General features: G+C 45.9%; 2 protein-coding genes across 7 annotated transcripts in view; one reads left to right on the forward strand and one right to left on the reverse strand.

The window, feature by feature from the left end:
• The window catches only part of IFT20 (intraflagellar transport 20), a 27,641-nt gene that overhangs the window by 4,383 nt on the left and 546 nt on the right, over window positions 1-22,712 (forward strand). For 5 of the 6 annotated variants that reach the window (XM_017536020.2, XM_037741135.1, XM_017536025.2 and 2 more), the window contains 3 exons: window positions 1,108-1,193; window positions 1,997-2,100; window positions 2,525-3,443. In XM_017536020.2, the coding sequence (XP_017391509.1) occupies window positions 1,108-1,193; window positions 1,997-2,100; window positions 2,525-2,606 (272 nt within the window). In that variant the 3' untranslated portion in view covers window positions 2,607-3,443. Of the gene's footprint in view, window positions 1-1,107; window positions 1,194-1,996; window positions 2,101-2,524; window positions 3,444-22,712 lie in introns of those variants that run through there. The other variant, XM_017536021.2, reaches the window with a different exon arrangement.
• On the reverse strand, window positions 4,314-12,978 carry TMEM97 (transmembrane protein 97). Its single transcript, XM_017536018.2, has 3 exons — window positions 12,655-12,978; window positions 5,675-5,819; window positions 4,314-4,789 (listed from the first exon to the last, which is right to left on the reverse strand). The coding sequence occupies exons 1-3, from the start codon at window positions 12,961-12,963 to the stop codon at window positions 4,530-4,532; spliced, it is 714 nt and encodes a 237-aa protein (XP_017391507.1). The 5' UTR covers window positions 12,964-12,978; the 3' UTR covers window positions 4,314-4,529.

Here is a 22,712-nt window from a genome sequence, read left to right on the forward strand (position 1 = left end):
CCCGTCTATTTAAAAAAAAAAAAAAAAAAAAAAAAGAAACCTTAAAATTCATGGGAACACAACCATGGCTTGGGGTGGAAAACAGAATTATGTACTCATTTGATTTCTTCAGAGTCTTCTCAGTGGCAGGTTCTCTGTTATTTGGAGTTAAAAGTGGTAAGTGAAGTTTCTAGAAGCAGTTCAACAGACTGACATCATCTTTTGGCTAGAAATATTCAGGAGGCCTCTTGTCCCAGCAGCCAAGCAAGCCTGATGCCAGTACAGAGCCAGATCTAGCTAGAGCAAGGGATTGCTGAACTTTCTGGGGGCTTCCTAGGTTGTGGAGAGAACGTGACTAGTGAAAGGTAGCTCGGGTTCTGTCACTAACCTTCTATGATTGCTATGCCATGCACACACTTTTCTAGGCCTTAGTTTTCCCTCTGTAAATTGTGTTTGTTACATGCAGGACATTGGAAATAATGAATGGGAGATTAGGCACTTAAATGCTGTGAGTTCTTTATTTACTGTGGTTACAAGTGGGAAGCCCCATCCCCACCATTAATTGAAACCTGGTGTCATACCTGTAGCTAGTCCAGAGGCAGTGCTTGTGTCCTGAGGCTGCCATTTTGTGAACAACAGCGCTTCCTGTCACTCCCGGGGAAGCAGGGTTGGGGTCTGTCTGGAGGATGGGCCCAACAAGGGCATAGAGCTTTCAAAGCCTGAGGTCACAGCAGCTGGCTCAATGGGGACGCAAGGTCCGGGTATGCTCTGGTCCAGCTGGCCACCCTTCTCTAGGTTCAGACCAAGGGTGGGAGACATAGGCCAACAGGCACCAACATGTTTAAGTGACAGGGTCTCACTATGTTGCCCAGGATGGAATGCAGTGGCAGTTCACAGGCATGATCAAAGTGTACATCCTCAAACCCTTGGGTTCAAGTGATCCTCCCACCTCAGCCTCCTGAGTAGCTGGGACTACCGATGCTCACCACCACGCCTGGCTCAACACCGAACTATTTTGACACAAATCAGAAGGGGCAGTCAGCTTTGCCCTCTCACTGCCTCAGCACTCTGCTGAGGGAGAGTAATGATACTTAAGAAATATTTTATTTTTTGTTCTTTTCCTGAAAGAAATTGGCCAGTTTCAGAAAATAGTTGGTGGTTTAATTGAGCTTGTTGATCAACTTGCAAAAGAAGCAGAAAATGAAAAGATGAAGGTAAGATCAGCATGTCTTCTGCCTACATCTTGGCCTGGGACCCTAGTTCACTAGCTTCTCATCCTTCTTCCCTCTTAATCTGTTTAGAGGGGTGGGTGGGTGATTTAATTAAACTTTTAATAACTTCTGGTCCATTTAACCTACTGAACTTATGATTTCCTTTTTTAAAACAGTGTCTCGCTCTGTCACTAGGCTGGAGTGCAGTGGCACAATCTCGGCTCACTGCAACCTCCGCCTCTTGGGTTCAAGCAATTCTCTCACCTCGGCCTCCCGAGTAGCTGGGACTACAGGTGTGCGCCACCACACCCAGCTAATTTTTTTTGTATTTTTAGTAGAGATGGAGTTTCACCATGTTGGCCAGGCTGGTCTTGCTCTTGACCTCAAGTGATCTGCCCACCTTGGCCTCCCAAAGTGCTGGGATGACAGGCGTGAGCCACCACACCTGGCCTCCTTTAATCTTCATATAGGCACTGATGTAGATGGGTTTATCATTTTATAAATGAAGAGATGAAGGCTTACAGTATGATTCGTGAAAGGCACAAGGCTGAATGGCACCACCGAATGTGCCATTGTGCCTGGCTCTAGGAATACTCCTAGACCCGCCTCAAAGCTGCTGTCAAGTTCTTGAGGCACTTTGTGATCAGTAGGTTAATCCTTCTGATTTAACCCAAAAGCTTTGGGGCTCTGCTTTCTTTTCCTCTCTGGAGACTGACATAGCTCCCAGATGACCCCTCCCCACTTTGAGGACTTCATGCTGTAGACGGGTTTTAATGAAGCCATGGCCTTCTCTGGCAATACTGTAGGCCATCGGTGCTCGGAACTTGCTCAAATCTATAGCAAAGCAGAGAGAAGCTCAGCAGCAGCAACTTCAAGCACTAATAGCAGAAAAGAAAATGCAGCTAGAAAGGTAAGAAGTCATGATGTAAAGCAAGTTCTTTACACAGCTGAATTTCTGCTCTTCCTTCTGGAATGATCACTTCTTGTCATTATTCTTCATCGTTTTCCCAGGAATAGCATCTCGTCATCCTGATTTGAAGATTTTTAAAAATAAAATTACATTTGATGGGAAGGAGATAGAAAACTTAATATCAAACCACCTCTAGTAGTTTGAGCATGAAAGGGTCCACGAAGTTGGCTGGCTCTCTGAAAGAAGACTTTCCTAGGGCTGGAGATTTCTCATGGGTGGCTCTGGGTAGGGCTTTGCCTCCATCTTTCTTCATTCTGACTCACACCATTTCTTGAAATCATTTAAACCTCTACATCTCTAGAAGAATTAAGTCTGTGGTTTACTTCATCCTTTTTTCAGGGCCTCTAACAATTTTGTTTTTCAGGTATCGGGTTGAATATGAAGCTTTGTGTAAAGTAGAAGCAGAACAAAATGAATTTATTGACCAATTTATTTTTCAGAAATGAACTGAAAATTTCACTTTTATAGCAGGAAGGCAAAACAAAAAAAGCTCCTCAAAACCAAAAAAACCTCTGTACCATTCCAGCGGCTTGACCAGTGACCTATGTCACAAGAGGTGGCGTTTAAGGAAGGCAGCCCCCTGAGTCTGGGGGAGCCCATTTTTAAACATCAGCACACAGCTGCTGCTGGTGGCCATGCAGTGCACGTTCTCACCTCTTATGCTCTTAGTTGGAACTAAGCAGTTTATAAACTTTGGTCCTTTTTTTGTAAATTTACAAAGCTTTGGAAGGAGAAGCAATAAATTTTTGTTTTCAAATGGGTTGATGTAACTTTTTTCCTGTTGCCCTTGAAATATGTTTAACCCATTGTGAGAGAACCCTTGATTTCCTATCCCCCAGTCCACAAAACAAACCAGGCAGTGTTCAGCAGCTACATTTATTTGGATCAGACATGCGAGTCAAAACAATACCACTAATCAAACCAATATGGCTTGTGAGCAAAATTGGTGAAAATTGAGGGAACTGACTGGGACCTGCTGTCTAACATCATTTGAAGGTTGGACTTGAGCACAGACTTAAGAGAAAGCTGATGGAATATGAAGCATCAACGTGAAGAGACCCTATATGCACACAGTGGCTATGTTATGCCTGGCTGCGGCCACCTTCCCTTCCGAGAACAAGATGGGAATGACTCAACTATATTAGAAGGATGAAGTTATCCACTACGGAGCACACTTCCAGATCAGGCTTGAGATGCTAGACTTCAGATAAAGGGACTTGTGTCAGGTGGCCTCTAGAAACGTGGAAGACCAAGATTTAGAAATAAAGTAACTTAAAGACGTCTGGGCGCAGTGGCTCACGCCTGTAATCTCAACACTTTGGGAGGCTGAGGTGGGTGGATCATGAGGTCAAGACATCGAGACCATACTGTCCAACATGGTAAAACCCCATCTCTACTAAAAATACAAAAATTAGCTGGGCATGGTGGCGTGCGCCTGTAGTCCCCAGCTACTCAGGAGGCTGAGGCAGGAGAATCACTTGAACCCAGGAGGCAGAGGTTGCAGTGAGCCGAGATCATGCCAGATGCTCAGAGCAAGACCGTCTCAAAAACAAAACAAAACAAAACAAAAAACCCTCCTAGGATGATCTGTTTACAACAGAAACAAAAACATCTTCCAGTCTAACCCATTTCTGACTGAAAGTCATTATAGGGCTAAAACTTAAGAAAACTAAACTTCCTTTGCATAGTATTTTCTCTTTTTTCCTTGGGTTAGAGGTGGGGACAAGAAAACATGACAGTTTTGAATTAATACTACAGAGGCAAAATTTCACATTTTAAAATGGCCCCAAACATTGCACTGTTCATGCTGCTGATGGGTGATATACTCTAGGTAATCAGGAGTGGAGGGTTTAGTCATAAGCAGCATATATCCTGTGGGTCAGGTGACTCATGAAAATGTCAAGCAGGCCATGTTCTTTAACAGTTTCTGGTCTGGTCCTGCTTTAATAATCTTGCAGCGGAACTTAGGCATATAGTCAGGTATTTAGTAACACTTCCCTATAACCTAGCCCATATCCCTTTCCCCACTCTAAGCCAATCAGTCTGTTCATTCCAGTTCCCTCAGAAGGTGAAAGTTTGGGCCGGGCCCAGTGGCTCACATTTATAATCTCAGCACTTAAGGGGACTGAGATGGGCAGATCACTTGAGCCTAGGTGTTCAAGACCAACCTGGGCAACATGGCAAAACCCCGTCTCCACAAAAAAAAAAAAAAAAGAGGGTTTGACATGGTTCCTGATACCATCTTGCTCTTGTGAGTTGCTGCCAGTGTTTAAAATGCTGCTGAAGACGTGGATTCTGAGCAGTGTTCCTTGTATCCAATAAGCAACTGCCCTGTAGGCATGTCTACCCTGGGCCAGTGGTGGTTTCCATCATTTTTTTTTTCTTTTCTCCTCATACTTGTAGTAGGGACTCCGGAGCATGAAAATTAAAAGAACAAATGGGATGAGTAAGTAGGGGGCATAGACAGATACCAGGGTTAACCGTTCATGCAAAGTCTCAGGTCCTTGTCCTTTAAAACCACTGGCTTTGGAGAAATCCTCAAACAGAAATGTGGAGAGTATTGGAATTAAAGTTGTCATGGTGTGAACTGAGTAGATGATTGCAGGGGTTCGAATCCACTTGCAGCTTCCTGAGGTAGTCAGGGGAAAGAAAAATGATTAGGTCAGTTCATGACTCCAAGGCATCCATGACCTTCCCACTGTCTCTGCCTGCTCTCTTCTACTCCATTCTCCAAGTGGGAACTTGTAACTAGAAAACTGGATGTGCCACACTGCCCAACATGCAGACTTACATGACAGCTCACTGACAGCTCGCCAAAGAACCAAGAATGGGGCCATAACATAACTCAGAAAAACTCTAGGGCAATGAAAGTGCCGTTACCTGTGAAACCCGTGTGGTATAAAATGCAAGGGGAGGGAAATCCCTGCCCCATGGCATCTGTTTGTTCAGTAATTATATAGGTGAGAGGATCAGGAGGCAGATTCAGTGACCCCAGAGGATGCCAGTGGGAAATGAGCATTTTCAGCTGTTTTAGCTTCATTATCAAGTACATGTGTATGGTCACCTTTTTTAAAAAGTATTGATTATGAGAACACATAAGAATAATTTTAAAATGACAAGCATGTTAGGGATTAGGCTGATGCTACAGCTTATAAGTCAGTGTGATACTATTCAATGCAGAGAAATAAGCCAACAAAAAGGGAAATTAAGTCTGTTGGGGAACAAAACAAAAGGGAACAAGCTCATTGTTTAAGTGGCCTCAGGTTTCATGTGTATGCGAGAGATTTCCAGACAAGTGAGGCAGCCATGCAGCCCCGCTGACCACAGACATGAGCCTGAGCCACAGCCACACTAATATCCCTTTACAAGATCTACCCTGGCTATTTCCCCAGATCCTATGGCATCCTCCCACAAGCTACGGGGGCCATCCCCTTCCCTTTGGAGATACTTTCCCAAAAGATTTCTGGGACCTGATTCCTGAGTGAAAATCGCCATTTTCCCACCATTTACCAACCTTTGAGAAAGGCGTATGTTGCAATGGGAAAGAAAGGCAGTTGAAACACAAGCTCACAGAAGAGAAAGGACTTAAACCAGGCTGGGAGCTCCTGTAGCAGTGGGTCTTTGAACTCCTTAGCATACCATTTCAGCAGGTTTCTAAACTGAAAAAGAAAACCATCATGATGAATTATAGCCACCTGGCCTCAACAGGCTTGGCTCCAAATCATCTGAAAATACACTGGAGGAGCCTGTAATTAATCAGTCCTGCTCCTACCCCGGCAGCAGATGGCATGTCCAGCTGGCTTTTGTGACACAGCCTAGACGGTCATTCAATAAAAACTTACTATCCCTAACTCAAATGTTCCCTTCTCTGTGAAGTTTTCTCAACTCTTCAACTCCTCCTTTCTGCTACCCAGCATTTGTTCATAATTTCAAGATAACACGTATCCAGGTGTGTTGGCCACTCTCAGGAGCAATAATAAAGACCTGGCACTTAGTAGGCACTCAGGGTGTTCGCTGAATGAACAAATGTGACATTTCTGCCAACAATATCATTCTTTGTTTTGTTTTTTTTTTTCTTTTGTTTTTAAAAAGACAAACGTGAAAACCATCCTCACACTTTCCCTTTCGCAATGGCAACGACACACTAAACTCCAAAGGCCAGATTCCCTCAAATGCAGAAATGAATTTCTCTCTTCTTTTTGGGGGCTGGGAGTGAAAGGGGAAGTAAATCTAACCTCTGTGGAGATGTAATTTTGGACACCTTAACTCCAATATGGCATATGGCAAATAAGTTCCTTATTCTTTTTTTTGAGACAGTTGCTCTGTTGGCCAGACTGGAGTGCAGTGGCGTGATCTCAGCTCACCACAACCTCCACCTCCCAGGTTCAGGCAACTCTCCTGCCCAGCCTCCTGAGTAGCTGGGATTTTAAGTGCATGCTACCACACCCAGCTAATTTTTGTGTTTTTAGTAGAGACAGGGTTTAGCCATATTGGCCAGGCTGGTCTTGAACTCCTGAAAGTGTGATCCCCCACCTTGGCCTCCCAAAGTGCTGGGATTACAGGTGTGAGCCACCACGCCCAGCCAAAAAAACCCCTATTATAATTCTTAGCTTCCCTAATTCTAATTTTTGGTTTGTTTTAGGAGACAGTAGGATTTTAGTGGAAGAACAAACTCTGCCCCAAACCATAAACTACCTAGAAGCTTCCTGGCTATGCAGGGCTTTAGCATCTTAGTTCTAGCTTGGGCCCCACCCTTCTAATTACCCTGTCAAATAAAAAGGATGAGGATCCATGCTACCTGGCCACAGACAGAGAAAAGATGCAGAATTTAAGGCTGCCCATTTTTGGCTTTTATAGGAGCCCAAAGCCTAGTGCTTTTGGCTTTATGTGGACTACTTAACATCTGTCACGTTTAACCTCCTAGACATGGCCTTGTCCTGACACACAGGCCTTCAAAGACAAATAAGTCTTGATACTATGATTAATAGAGGCAACTCCAGGGTAAGAATTTATCTTACAATGGAAAATCCAAGGATATTTTTCCTGTTAATTTTTATCAAAAGATAAAGGCTTACTATTGTGAAATAGATGGTCCAGTGTTGCAAGAGTGCTTTAAGCAAACATCCAGAAACAAACATCCTGTTGGCATATTAATTTCAGAAAGGCTCTGGCTAGATAACCAATTTATCGACCCAAGGATCTCCAATTTTTTTGTTTTGTTTTTGTTTAGGATCTCCAATTTGTACTTAATTTAAATTCATAGCAATATCCTTTGCTTCCTTCTAAGCACTTTTCAGATAGTTTGAATGAGATTGAATTTGACAGGAAACACAAAGGCTAAGTCACTGTTCTCTTCCAGGGTTCTATTTCTTCATCTATAAAGTGAGCAACTTGGACTAGATTTTTTTTAAGATCCTTTTTGGCTTTTTAGATTTTTAAATACTGGAGGAAACTACCTGCTTTAAAAGACTGTAAAATTATTCTTTTCTTTTGAGATAGTCTCTGTTGCCCAGGCTGGTGGAGTGTGGTTCACTGCAACCTCAACATCCTGGGCTCCAATGATTCTCCCACCTCAGCTTCCCCAGTAGCTGGGACTACAGGTATGCACTATTAAGCCCAGCTAATTTGTTTTAGAGACAGGGTTTTGCCACATTGCCCAGGCTGGTTTCAAACTCCTGGGCTCAAGCGATCCTCTTGCTTCAGCCTCCCAAAGTGCTGGTATTACAGGTGTGAGCCACCGTACCCAGCCTGGCTGCAAAATTTAAGAGGCATTCTGGGTCAGGCCCAGTCATGATGCCTCTTAATTCCAGCACTTTGGGAGGTCAAGGCAGGCAGATCACCCCAGGTCAGCAGTTCCAGACCAGCCTGGCCAAAATGGCAAAACTGCGTCTCTACTAAAAATACAAAAATTAGCCGGGAGTGGTGGCTCACGCCTGTAATCCCAGCTACTCGGGAGGCTGAGATAGGGGAACCGCTTGAACCCAGGAGGTGGAGGTTACAGGGAGCCAAGATTGCGCCACTGTACTCCAGCCTGGGTGACAGAGCAAGACTCCGTCTTTTTTTTTTTTTTAAATGGGCATTCTGGCCATTTGAACTTCACTTTCTATTCAATTTGTATACAACCTCTCTGATCCACCTATTTTGTAAATTGAGGCAGACTTGTACAGCACTTTAAGTTCTAAGGCCTACAAGATAAGATCAGCAAAATGTAAAAAACAATCTTATCAGCCAGATATCCTAATCAATTAGGACCCAACCATCTGCTCACAGTCATATACCAGCCACCTCACGCCAGAATGAGGCCGGCACTAATTGCGAGTAAAAGAGTAGAAAGCCCAGACACCTGGCAGCCTGGTGAGACGTGGGACCTGAGGCAGAGTGCTTGGCTTTAGGCAAGGCCTTTAATCTCCCTACACCTGTGTCTCCATCTACAAACTAGAGCCAGTAATAGTGCCTACTTCATTATTGGTAAGACAGAGATTTAATACATGTAGTCTTTAAAATAATAACTAGCACATAATGATTACTTAATTGAATGTAATTAATACATATTTGGAGATATTCAACTTTAATCCCATTAAACTCACAGCTCACAACTGGTCATTAAAAATTATTAGTTATGGCCTCTCCACTAAAGGTAATGAAACTGTCTCCATTTATACCTGACTCACATTTGACTCAACTCATCCTTGTTATCCATTAAAAGATTCACCTGGCCTGCACACATGCACCTTTAAACCAGGGGTTCCTACTCACCATTCTTGTACTTCTGTCATTTAGAATGAGAACACAGACTGATTTCAGAGCCAAATGCTCACTTGTTTTTCCTTATTTTTACCGGATGCAATGTCATCCAGCTGCAAATGATACTACAAAATGCTCCCCATCCTCTCTTTCCAAGGTTCTTATCCAAACTAAATTCTTACTGTTTCATAATAAGTTTTTCCAGGCCATGCACAGTGGCTCACAACTGTAATCCCAGCACTTTTGGAGGTCGAGGCGGGCAGACTGCTTGAGGTCAGGAGTTTGAGACCAGCCTGGCCAACATGGTGAAACGCCATCTCTAAAAAAAAAAAATACAAAAATTAGCCGGGCATGGTGGCATGTGCCTGTAATCCCAGCTATTCAGGAGGCTGAGGCAAGAGAATCCCTTGAACCCGAGAGGTGGAAGTTGCAGTAAGCGGAGACTGCTCCACTGCACTCCAGCCTGGGCAACAGAGTGAGACTATCTCAAAAAAAAAAAAAAAAAAAGTAAATTGAAAAAATAAAGTAAGTTTTTCCAAGCAGTCATTTGGTTCAATCCAAGAAAAAAAATTTAATTTGCAAATTTCAGCCCAACCACTAGGGGATCTCCTACTGGCTTTTTGGCTCTAGGGAAAAATTCCTTCAATTTAGGGAGGAAAACGACATATGTTACATTTTGGCATTTTTCAAAGAGAAACAGAATAACTCAGGGCTTTTATTATCATTTATCCCATACAGAAGCAAAAAAATCAGCATTTCGTACACCAAAGCAACAAAAACGGAGGCATAGACCTTCCATGCCAGGATGCCGCCATGCTAATGCCTTCAAACATCATCACACACAGATACACACACACACACAACCAGGATGCTCCTGTGCTAATGTCTTCTAACATCACACACACACACACACACACACACACACACACACACACATACACACACACCATACCCCAGGATGCCCCTGTGCTGATGCCTAACATCTCACACACAACACACACACACACACATATGCGTGCACACGCATACACATTCTGGCCAGATACTGCCTGCACTGGCCCTTGGGCCTTTTGCAGTAAGTCAGCATTAAAAAAATAAAGCTGATGCTGGACACGATGGCTCATGCCTGTAAGCTCAGCACTTTGGGAGGCCGAGCCAGGAGGATGGCTTGAGCCAAGAAGACCAGCCTGGGTAACATAGTAAGACACCATGTCTACAAAAAATACAAAATTAGCCAGGTGTGGTGGTGTGCACCCATAGTCCTAGCTACTCAGGAGACAGGTGGGAAGATCTCTTGTGCTCAGGAATTCAAGGCTGTGATATGCCATGACTGCACCACAGCACTCCAAGCCTGGGTGACAAAGGACCCTGTTTCTAAGAAAAAGACTGAGAAAATTTTATCAAATGTCAGCATTTTAATGTTTAATTGGGGATCTTTATGATATGATGCGGGACACCTTTTAAATGTATTTTGTTATGGGTGAGCAAGACTGGCTTGTGGGAATGGTACATCCAGGAAGGATAAAGAAACCATTCCAGCTGTGAAGTCTGGAATGGTTACATGGAGTAGCAGGCTAATACCAAGTATTAAAAGGTCCCGGCCAGGTACGGTGGCTCACACCTGTAATCCCAGCACCTTGGGAAGGCAAGGCGAGTGGATCACAAGGTCAGGACTTCGAGACCAGCCTGGCCAACATGGTGAAACCCATCTCTACTAAAAATACAAAAACTAGCTGGGCGTGGTGGCTCACAGCTGTAATCCCGGCTACTTGAGAGGATGAGGAACCCGGGAGGTGGAGGTTGCAATGAGCCGAGATTGAGCCACTGCACTCCAGCCTGGGTGACAGAGTGAGACTCCACCTCAAAACAAACAGGTCCCGTAACACCAGATAAACAGGCAGTCTGCCTGAGTATTGCTGGCCACACAGGTTTCAAAAACCACAGAAAGGGCAACACTGTAGTAGATTTTCCTTTCTTCAGGGCAACTAATGGTTACTGCAGAGCTGTCATGACCTCTTTGGTCTTTGGGAAGAGTCTGTACTATCTGACCCTGTAGTAGGCTGAATAATGGCCACCAAAGATAACCACATCCTAATCCCTGGAACCTGTGACTGTCACTTTATTTGGCAAAAGGGACTTTGCAGATGTAGTTAAAGATCTTGAGATGGGGAGATTTTCTGGGTTATCTGGTGGGCGCTGAATGTATGACAAGAGTCCTTGTAAAAGTGAAGCAGAGGGAGCTCTGACTACAGAAAGGGTGGCAATGTGATAACCCGAAGCAGAGACTGAAGTGATGTGATTACAACTCAAGGAACATCGGCAGCCACCAGAAAACGGAGGAGGTAAGGGCCACATTCTCACCTGGAGCCCTCGGAAGGAATGAGCTCTGCCAACACCTTGATTTTAGCACTGTAAGATTTCATTGTGAACGTCTGGCCTCCAGAACTGTATAACAAATAAATCTGTGTCAAGTCACTACATTTGTGGTAACTACAGCAATAATAGGAAACTAACTCACCCTGTATATGTTTGAGCTTGTGATTTAACTCAACTCCCTCCACCAGTCGAGGGTACAGAGTCCTGACCTGCCTACCAACCAGTTCTTGGAAGAACCAAGTCCCCAGACTGCACCTTGCCACACTACCTACACTTTTCCCATGGAAAAGGAGGCCAGAAGTCTTCCAATTGTGTTTGGTTCTAGAAGCAAACAAAACACAGTGACTTATGGGAGCGGTGGAACATTCTTGAGCTGTGGCTTTTAACCTTTTTGAGAGAGTTAGGCCCCTTGAAAAGTCGATGGAACCTATATTCTCCTTCCAGGAAACAAAAGGCACACACATTTTGCACCCATTTTTGGGAGTCCATGACCCTCAAGTAAAGAATTCCTCCTCGGCAGAGAAAAAGCATTTAAGAAGAAACAGAGGAAAAATGAAATCTTCAGGTAGACAAGTCAGTCCTGTCTACAGTTCTACAGATAAGTTGGAGAAACAGAACTGAGGACAGAAATTCCATGGAAGAAGCTCACAGGGTCCAGATGAGAGGAAAACAAACTAACAAACCAAGAAACTAAAACTGTAGCTTTGAAGAAAAAACAAAGCATTAAAGCAGAGTTTGGGGTAAGGAATGCTCTCCAGCAACCAGGAAATAGGGATTTTCACCTTTATTTCTACTGAGGTGATCACCGTTACTGGAACTCAATATTGAAGGGCCAATCAGAAAAGCTGCCAATTTACTCCTGAGCTTCGGAAGTTGCTGGAACCTAATCTTAAAGCAGTAACGATCTGTGAACGCCCCAGCTGCACCAACCAAGTTGCTAAACCTTCAGACGGGTCTGTTTCTACTCGGTTTTCTTTTTGGATCAGACTGGGATTTTAAAGGCCTTCCAAAAATAACAGAACTTTCAAACAAACCTAACACGTGACTTTAGACACCAGTTCATCCAGGCTACTTCTCTCAGACACTGACAACTGTCCAGAGGTGGAACCGCGGGAACCTTAAACAAACCAAGAGAGTGACTTTAAAGGAAGCAAAGCGTTCGCCCCTGCCGCTTGGGAGAAGGGGCTGGGATAGAGACAAAGCCCGAGGAAGACAACGAGCTGAAGTTGGATAAGGAGCCGGGGGAGCATGGGCAGGACTCGAGGGACGCGGCAGAACTGGAACCAGGGTGTGCCAGCGCGGAGGGGGTGAAGGCCCTATGGACGCACGCGCGGGAGAGCCTTGGCGGGCCGGGATAAGACAGGCGCCCCTCACCTCGACCGGGTAGAGCTCGCGCGGCAGCACCGCCTGCAGGTCCAAGAACATGGTGACGGGGATGTGGGTGAGGAAATAGAGGCCCAACAGCCACTCCACGCAGCGCCTGGTTGCCGGAGCCCCCATCTTCTGTCGGTTGGGCCTGGACCCGCCGTTGTGAGAAAAAGGCCCAGCACCGCGCGCCTGCCTGGATTCACGCGCTAAGACCGCCGCCCCGCCCCCTCGAAGGCCACGCAGGCCGCTCCCATTGGCTGGCAAGAAGAGGAGGCTCGTGGATAGGGGGCGGCATTCCCCGCAGGGCGCACCCATTGGTCCGTAAGAGTATGGCGCGTGGAGAAGGCGGCTCGAAAGCCGTTTCCATTGGCGGCTGGGAGCGCCGTGTGGGCGGGGCTTAACACTTCGTTCGGCACTCGGCTATCCTGTGCAGACCCGGGATTCTTGGATACATGCGTGGGTCGGCATCTCAGTCCCCGCCGCGAGGTATCCTGGGCTCAGGGCGCTGCTCGCGGTGCTCCTTTTCCTCGTGCCTCCGTTTGCTCTTTCCGTTCGTGTATTAGAGACCAGCGCCTGTCTTGGGCCGCGGTGCCCCCGTGCAGTGCGGGCGTCACGGAGAGAGGGTTACAGAGCAGGATTCGAGCACCGCGGCGCACGTTCCGGGCCCAGCCGGGGTTGCGAGTCTGGGGAGGCAGCCAGTCGCGGTGAACGAAGAAGCGGAGGGGAGGACTCGAGGGACGTGGGAGGCAGTAAAATGGACAGGACATCTCACCGGCTATAGAGCATGAGGGAGGGTCAAGGATTCGTGTACTTGTTAAGTAAGTACTTATGTTCAGCTCCATGCTGGGCGCAGGTCCGGCTCGGAGCAGGATCCCCTTTTAAGAGGGGACACAGGGCAAGGGAGTGCGAAGAAGGAATGTGGTTTAGACCACGTGGACCTTGAGTGGGCTGCAGCGTTGGCTGGAGGAGGCAGTTGGGCGAGCCTGTCTGGAGACGTAGGCTTGTGAGGCATCAGCCTTTGATGGCGAGCAGAGGGCCTGCGAGAGATCGGGTAATGGGAGGAGGGAACTGAGATAGGAACGGACTAGCAGGAGGGCGATGTCACAGGGAGGGGCAGACGTATCAACACTGAGTGGTGCCCACCTGTGGCCCTGTGGGGAACAGTTGTGGGGTGGGGGCAGGAGCCAGGGAGTAAGAAAGTGGGGAAATGGAAGCAGGAAGTGTAGACAGCTGATCATGAAGGGGAGGAGACGTGGGGCTGTAGCTGAAGAGAGTCATTGGAGAGAGAGCCACTCGAGGGAGTGTTTCTTTTTCAGGTGAGAGAGACTTGAGCTAGTTTAGTTTGGACAGTGTGAGACGTTGCTCCTACGCGAGAAGAGCAGGAAAAGCGGCTCAAAGCCCTGGAGGAGGCGGAGGGAATGGAAGGATTGGGGTGGGTTAGGTGGGTGCTCTGCGCTCCGCCCATCTTCCCCTTCCCTTGGGGCGCTATGGGTTAGGATGGAGGAATTGTGGCAGTGTTGAAGGCCCAGCCGAGGTGGGGGGCCGCTGACCTGGTGGCCCAAATCTCTTAGGCTGTATACTTTGCATTTCTCTAGTGTAGGGTCTACCCAGAAGAAGGCTCCCTACAGAATTGGAGTTCAGAAAAATGAAAGATGGTTTTGAAGAGTTGAACAGGAGTGACTGAGGTGCTAGAGGATGCAGTTCAAGCTGGGTGGGGGAGAGTTGAGGCCAAAGGGGGTTGTCAGACAGGGAGACGGAGGAGGAGTGAATGAGCTTGAGGCCTGCTGAAGAACACGTGCTAGCGTGACAGAAGTCACCGGGCTGGAAGGGTAGGAACTTATGATGAGGGCGTGCAAGGTCGGGAAGAGGTTCCGGAGTGTGCAGCTGAAATGGAGTGGAGGGGAAGGTCTTTGGAGATGAGGTCAAGGGAAGGCCACCCAGGGTGGTGGTGGCGAAAATGCCGCTGCGCACGGGGGAGTAACCAGACGGCAGTTGAGCATGGAATGAGTGGAGGGGAACCTGCACATGATCTCGGGAGCAGGGAGGCTGTCGATCCTGACCTTGAAGAGTAGGAGGAAGTAAATAGCCTGCACTGGAGAGGGCTGTGGGAAGCGTGTCCTCAGCCAAGTGCCAATTGCTGGGGGAGGTGACAGTGGAGGGTTTTGCTGGGGAGGAGGTGGAGCAGGATGGAAGGAGACACGGTAGGAGAGAAATGGAGGATTTGGGATGGGAGCAGGGGATGAACATCATGGGTGGCTGAGCATTGTGAGGACACAGTTCTGGCATCCCCTGAGCCTCAGGTCAGCCTTGCCCAGGACCCCAGAGCTGGCACCCAGAGGGAGGCAGAGGTGTTCAGTGCTGTTCGTGCTGCCCAGAGGAGGGAGCTGGGCTCCATGGAGAGAATATTACCAGGGGCTCAGGAGGGTGGACTCAGAATTAGCTGTTTTTTTTCCAGGAAAAAAAAAAAAAAAAAAAAAGCCAATGCCTGGGAAACTAGGTCACTTGAGGAGAGAGGCCATTTTGTTCATTTATTTGCCCAGGAAGTAAATCTTTAAAGGCAATTTGATCTTTCTTGAGCTCCACTCTGTTCCCATTCCCCTCCTGTTAGTCACTTAGTAATCATCTTGGTTATCAGATTGACCATTGAGGTATCACAGTGCTTGTGTTCAAGTAACCCTTATGTTATTTAATAATGGGCCCGGTGTGGTGGCTCATACCTGTAATCACTCTGGGAGGCTGAGGCAGGACGATCCCTTGAGACCAGGAGTTCAAGACCAGCCTGGGCAACATAGTGAGACCCCCCCCCCCCATCTCTTAGAAAAAAAAAAAATTAGCCGGGCACGGTGGTGTGCCTGTAGTCCCAGCTACTTAGGAGACCGAGATGGGAGGATCCCTTGAGCCCAGGAGTTTGAGGCAGCTGTGAGCCATGCATCACTTCATTGCACTCCAGCCTCAACAACAGTGAGACCTTCTCAAAGACCCTAAAGTGCAACAGTAGTGATGTGACAATTCCGATTTGCCAACAAGAAACCATAAAGTTCCTTTATGTGAAAAGGTGAAGATTTTTGACTTAGGTAAAGACAAAATGCTGAGGTTGCTAAGATCTACAGTACAATAAGATATTTTGAGAGAGACCACATTCACACACCATTTATTACAGTATCTTGTTGTACTTGTTCTATTTTATTATTGTTAATTTCTTACTGTGCTTGATTTATAAATTAAACTGTATCATAGGTATGTATGTATAGGAAAAAACAATATATATGGGGTTTAGTACTACCTACGTTTCAGACCTCCACTGGGGATCTTGGAATATGTTCTCCACGGATAAGGGGGTACTTTTGTATACAGCTCCTCTCTTCCTTCTCCAAACCAATTACTTGAAAGAGAATGTGAGGCCGGGCGTGGTGGCTCATGCCTATAATCCCAGCATTTTGGGAGGCCGAGGCGGGTGGATCACAAGGTCAAGAGATCGAGACCATCCTGGTCAACATGGTGAAACCCCGTCTCTGCTAAAACTACAAAAATTAGCTGGACATGGTGGTGCGCGCCTGTAGTCCCAGCTACTCGGGAGGCTGAGGCAGGAGAATTGCTTGAATCCAGGAGGCAGAGGTTGCGCTGAGCCGAGATCACGCCATTGCACTCCAGCCTGGGTAACAAGAGTGGAACTCCGTCTCAAAAAAAAGAAAAAGAGAACGTGAATGCCAGGCACTATGGCTCACGCCTGTAATCCCAGCAGAGGCCAAGGTAGGTGGATCACCTGAGGTCGGGAGTTCTAGACCAGCTTGGCCAACATGGCAAAATCCTGCCCCTATTAGAAATACAAAAATTAGCCAGGCATGGTGGTACACACCTATACTCCCAGCTACTCAGAAAGCTGGGGCAGGAGAATTGCTTGAAACTGAGGCAGAGGTTGCAGTGAGCTGAGATAGCACCATTGCACTCTAGCCTGGACGACAGAATGAAACTGTCTCAAAAGGCCAGGCGTGGTGGCTCACGCTTGTAATCCCAGTGCTTTGGGAGGCCGAGGTGGATAGATCACCAGGGGTCAGGAATTCGAGACCGGCCTGACCAACATGGTGAAACCCCATCTTTACTAAAAACACAAAAATTAGCTGGGCATGGTGATGCGCGCCTGTAGTCCCCGTTACTCAGGAAGCTGAGGCAGAAGAATCACTTGAATCTGGGAGGTGGAGGTTGCAGTGAGCCAAGATCGCACCACAGCACTGCAGCTTGGGGGACACAGCGAGCCTCCGTCTTTTTAAAAAAAAAAAAAAAGAAGAAGAAAAGCTGGTAGGGCGTTTATAGATAAATTAGGGCCTAACACCTCATGAGAAAACCGAGGTATTTGTCCCAGGTCACAAAGTGAGTGACAAGGCAGGGACTGGAACCCTGGTGTCGTAACACCTAGCACCAGGCCAGGTCTTCTATCCCTAGGTCAGAGCAGTGCCTTCCTGCACAAGGTCTCCAGACCAAACCCAGGACCCAGGGGAGGCCTGGCCAGGTTGACTCACATTGCACAGTTGGAGAGGCCTGACAACACTGCTCCCGCCCTCAACACCCATTATGGCTTTAAGGACATGCTGGTACCTTTTAATCATCTGAGTACAGATCCTGTAGAACTTAAGTATAACTGCTTGCTGGAGGATGACGGTGCGATAGGAATGTGGCTAGGAATTGCCCGGGGAATGTGGTAACTGTGCAGCTGTCAGCGTGACTGCTTCTCAAAAAACATCCAGCACTGACAACATAATGAGACCCCCATTTCTACAACAAAAATTAGCTGATGTGGTCGTGTGCACCTGTAATCCCAGCTACTCAAGAGGCCGAGGTGGGAGGACAGCTTGAACCCAGGAGTTCAAGGCTGCAGTGAGCTGTGCCCACACCACTGCACTCCCGCCTGGGTAGCAGAGAGAGACCCTGTCTCAAAACAACCTTAAAATGTCACCGAGCCAAATTTGTTACCTATAAAGATTTTTTTTTTTTTTTTTTTTGAGACGGAGTTTCACTCTTGTCACCCAGGCTGGAGTGTAATGGCGCGATCTCGGCTCACCGCAACCTCCGCCTCCTGGGTTCAGGCAATTCTCCTGCCTCAACCTCCTGAGTAGCTGGGATTACAGGCACGCACCACCATGCCCAGCTAATTTTTTGTATTTTTAGTAGAGACAGGTTTCACCATGTTGACCAGGATGGTCTCGATTTCTTGACCCTCCCAAAGTGCTGGGATTACAGGCTTGAGCCACCGCGCCCGGCCTACCTATAAAGATTTTTAAAGGCCAAGCACTTTCAGTGGACTCTCCCTCTGTCCAAAAAAATTCTGTCCAGACATTTGAAATTCCTTTAGTGAGGGACCATAGCTCTTACTTTGATGAGGTCAGATAAGCTTTAGAATGCAATGGCTCTAAGAGAGGTCAACTGAGGAAGAAAACTGGAATGACTTCCTGTCCTTATCAGAACAATGTTTACTGCCTTTTAAAAAGTATTTGTGGCCAGGTGCAGTGGCTCACGTCTGTAATCTCAGCACTGGGAGGCCAAGGCAGGCGGATCACCTGAGGTCGGGAGTTCAAGACCAGCCTGACCGACATGGAGAAACCCTCTCTCTACTACAAATACAAAAAATTAGCCGGGCGTGGTGGTGCATGCCTGTAATCCCAGCTACATGGGAGGCTGAGGCAGGAGAATCACTTGAACCTGGGAGAAGGAGGTTGTGGTGAGCCAAGATCGTGCCATTGCACTCCAGCCCGGGCAACGAGAGTGAAACTCCATCTTAAAAAAAAGAAAAAGAAAAGAAAAAAGTATTTGTATTGTGATGAGACAAACACCATTAACCTAACAGTGGACCCAATGGTGACAGAAAGGGAAATTTAGCATTGTAACCCCAGCTGAAAGGTGCTTGGAGAAGGCCCATGCCAGATTGGCCACTTTCCTCTTCACAGCAATTGTACAAAGCTCTTTCCTCAGCTTTTGCTTCACTGTTCTCTCTACTTAAAATGCACCCACCCTTCTCGCCCCACTCTTCCTACCTCCCCCATCTCTCTGTATTTTAATGTTTGGTTGAAGGCTGCTCCCCCACCCCCCGCCAGTTGCCTCTATTTGGTGGCACTGCTGCATCCCCTGAACCTGTCTTTGAAAGTTTGTCTGTTTCCCCTGAGCAACGCTTACCAGAGTCCATGTCTCTGGACATGTTTCCCATTAGATCATAGATTCCTTGAAAAGTATAAAAACTGTTTATATTTTTCACTGTTTTAAAACTTACCCCTTTAAAAATTAGGAGCTGTAACACCAAGCCAAAAAGAATAAGAAATGAACACTTATCATCAAAGGTATTTATTATATAAGAAAAATTATCAATACATCTTTCATCTCAGTTCTTTAAAATGGTTATCAGCAATTCTAAGTTCTGTCTTCAGTAATAATTCACTATGACCTCATGCAAATCATGTCATATTTCTCATTCTTTGTACCTTCATTTGTAAAATGAAGAATTTGAACTAGACACTCATGTCATTTCTTGTTCTAAAATCCCACAAGTTTGCAGATTTAAGCTGAATTAAAGTTACCCTATAAAAAAGGCTAATTGGTTTCTTTAACGTTAACACAAAAACATAAACACCATCAACTCCCACAAAAGTAAATCACAGTAATCACAATAAGCAAAGTAATCCCTGGGGTTGCTGATGACTTTTTAAGTGGAAAACCAAAGGCACACCCATGAAAGAAACAATTGGTAAGTTAGACTTTATTAAAATTTAAGACTTTTGCTCTGCAAAAGACACTGTCAAGAGAAAGAGAAGACAAGACAGTTTGGCAGTTTCTTACAAACTTAAACCTGTTTTTACATTCAATCCAGCAATCACACTCCTTAGTATTTAACCAAAGGAGCTGAAAACTCATGTCTACACAAAAAGCAAAACATGATGTCTATAGCATTCTTTTTCATAATTGCCAAAACTTGGCAGCAATTCAGATGTACTTCAGTAGGTGAATGGATAAGTAAACTGTGATTACCAGACAGTGGAATATTATTCATCTCTAAAAAGAAATGAGGTATCAAGCCAGAAAAAGACATGGAGGAATTTTGGAAACATTCAAGAATATGTGAAAAAAGCCAATCTCAAAAGGCTGCATAATGATTGCAAATATGTGACATCCTAGAAAAGGCAAAATTACGGACACAGAAAAAAGATCAGTAGTTGCCAGGAATTTGAGGGGAAGAAAGTGAAGGGATGAACAGGTGGACATTTTTCAAAATGTGTAGAACTACACCAAGAGTGAACCTTAATGTAAACTATGGACTTTGCCTGATAATGATGTCAATGTTGGTTCATTTGTTGTAACATGCATTATAACAAATGCGCAGGAGGCAGTGTCTTTACTTTCAGTTCAACTTTGCTGAGAACCTAAAACTACTGGAAAAAATAAAGTCTGTCTGTCTACATAAAAGGCGTGGCAAGTTAGGTATGGTGGGTGCTGGATAAAAGTTTTTAATCAGTATAGATTTGTCTAGCATTCATTGGTTTCCGATGTTTTTTAAAAAAGGAATAAGCTGGCCGGGCACGGTGGCTCACGCCTGTAATCCCAGCACTTTGGGAGGCCGAGGCGGGTGGATCACAAGGTCAAGAGATCGAGACCATCCTGGTCAACATGGTGAAACCCCATCTCTAGTAAAGATACAAAAAAATCAGCTGGGCATGGTGGCACGTGCCTGTAATCCCAGCTACTCAGGAGGCTGAGGCAGGAGAATTGCCTGAACCCAGGAGGCGGAGGCTGCAGTGAGCCAAGATCGCGCCATTGCACTCCAGCCTGGGTAACGAGAGTGAAACTCTGTCTCAAAAAAAAAAAAAAAAGGAATAAGCTTTGTAAATATTTTTCCCAGTCCAGCTTATCAATTTTTTATTCCGTATATCATGCTTTTGGGCTGTCTCTAAGAAAATACTTGTCTAGCCTGTGGTCATAAAGATTTTCTTCTATATTTTTTCTTCTAAAATATATCATTTTCAGTTTTACAGTTAGGTCTGCAGTACATTTTGAGTTAATTTTTTATTATGATTTAAAGTATAGATTGAGGCTCTTGTTTTGCATATGGACACCTAGTTCTAGTGTCATTTATTGAAAACACTATCATTTCTCTGTTGAATTGTCTTTGTACTTTTGTTGAAGATTAGTTAATCATAGATTTGTGGGTCTTTTTTTGGACTAAAATTCTAAAACTATTATTAATCCTTATTTGTATTGTATCTGACAGATCCAGAATGATTTGAAAAGTTCATTAGCTAACAAATTTAGAAATTTGGTAAGTGTCTTATTTGGAAACCTGGTGTTTGCTGACAGTAGTTTGTAATCTACAGAAGGATTTTCAATTTTACCTTGAAAAAGCAAAGTAACTTTTCTTTAGTTACAATTCAGGCTGTCCACACACTGAATTCACTTAGGCTAGACCAAAACACTGAAGTCTTTAGTCTTTTGACTTAGGTCATTGTGGGGCTCACAAATCCTTATGCCTGGTACTTTATTGCAAGAAGGGAACCAGAAAATTAGTGTCTTGATTTAAAACCAAATTATGAGCTTTTCCTTCCTAATGAAGCACAGAGATCTGTGAAAACTGATTAGAGAGAACTTCTTAGTTGTCTGCAACTATCATTTGTTGAAACTTTTTATTTATTTTAGCTAAAGTGACAACTTGCTTATGATGAAATACAGCATTATAGGGGCATGTTTATCTCTCCACAGATCATCTTGAAGAATAGTTGCTTTGGAAACTGTCAAGAGATTATTTTTAATTCCTTGAAAAGCCAGGAGGTATCAGTTGATTTAAAGTTTAATGTCTTAGCAGGTTTAGGTTAAAATAATGTTATTAGCATTGAGCAGTATTAAAATATAGATTTTATTTTCATTACTTATTTTCTTCATATTAAAAATTTAATGCAATATTGCTTATGAAAGTAAGACAGCGTAGCTCCTTCCATCTAGAAGGACTAGATATAGCAAATGTTTTTTATTAAAAAGCATTTGGGGTGGAGTTGAGAGCAGCTTTTTTATATTATATACACAGGCCTTCTATAAACAGCCAGTAAATCTTCCCACAGGGTGGCAGGCATTTCAAAAGGGCCGAACATGGCCCGTCATTTACTATTTCTCTCTTCTGACAGCGAGTTCTAGTAGCACCAAGACCAACCACCCGACGGGCACTAACCTGTCCACGCGTCGGGACTCACCTTCAGGCCCGTTAAGCTTTGTCGGTTGAGGTCAGGACTACGTAGGTCTCGGCCAATGGGGACAGAGCGGTCACCGGGAGCGGGTCTGCGCGGCTCCGAGGCCTAGAGAGGCGGCCGAGCCTGCCTGTGTCCCTGCCTGAGGCCGCCTTCCGCACCCTTCGGGCCCCCGCCGCACAGCGTTGGGGCTGTCACTCCTGCTGCCACCCAGAGGCTCCGCGTCCCGGCGGCTCGGCGGGGTTTCGTCCAGGCCCAGCAGGCTTGGGCAGGGAGACCCGGCTGCTGGTGGGCTCCGGGCTGGGAGAGGCCGAGCCGCCATCGCTCACCGAGGTGGGTGGGGAGGCTTCAAGACCTGGGCCGGGCAGGGGGCAGCCAGAGGTTGGGGGGCCGGTGCATGCAGGGCGGAGGGCGCGGCCTGTCTCGGAGCCCCCAGCTCACCCGCTGGCCGGAGCCACAGGAGCCTGGGGGACCGTGGGGGCGCGGGCAGCGCTTTCCCTGTTCATGAGTTCATAGTCTTACTCATGAAGTCAGGCTAAGAGAGTCGCCGTGTCCCAAATGGTGGATCGTGTTTCAGTTTACGATTTCAGCACCTGCTAGGAGAAGCAAAGTTCAGATAACTAGGCTTGGATTTCTAAGACGGTGTGTTTTGTTGTTTTGAAATAGGGTCCCGTTCTGTCACCCAGGCTTGGAATGCTGTGGTTTGATACAGCTCACTGCAGCCTCAACCTCCTGGGCTCAAGTGATCCTCCCACCTCAGCCTCCCAAATAGCTGGGACCACAGGTTTATACCACCATGTGTGGCTAATTAAAACTTTTCTTTTCTTTCTTTCTTTTTTTTTTTTTTTTAAA

This window comes from Cebus imitator, unplaced genomic scaffold (assembly GCF_001604975.1).
Source record: "Cebus imitator isolate Cc_AM_T3 unplaced genomic scaffold, Cebus_imitator-1.0 Scaffold94, whole genome shotgun sequence".
In the NCBI taxonomy this organism is placed as follows: domain Eukaryota; kingdom Metazoa; phylum Chordata; class Mammalia; order Primates; family Cebidae; genus Cebus; species Cebus imitator.

Coding starts and splice junctions, on each gene's coding strand:
- TMEM97 (XM_017536018.2), bottom strand. CDS start 12,963: ATGGGTGCGCCCTGCGGGGAATGCCGCCCCCTATCCACGAGCCTCCTC. Junction 5,820..12,654: donor GCGAGCTCTACCCGGTCGAG/GTGAGGGGCGCC, acceptor TTTCTTTTTCAG/TTTAGAAACCTGCTGAAATG. Junction 4,790..5,674: donor AACATACGCCTTTCTCAAAG/GTTGGTAAATGG, acceptor TGACTACCTCAG/GAAGCTGCAAGTGGATTCGA.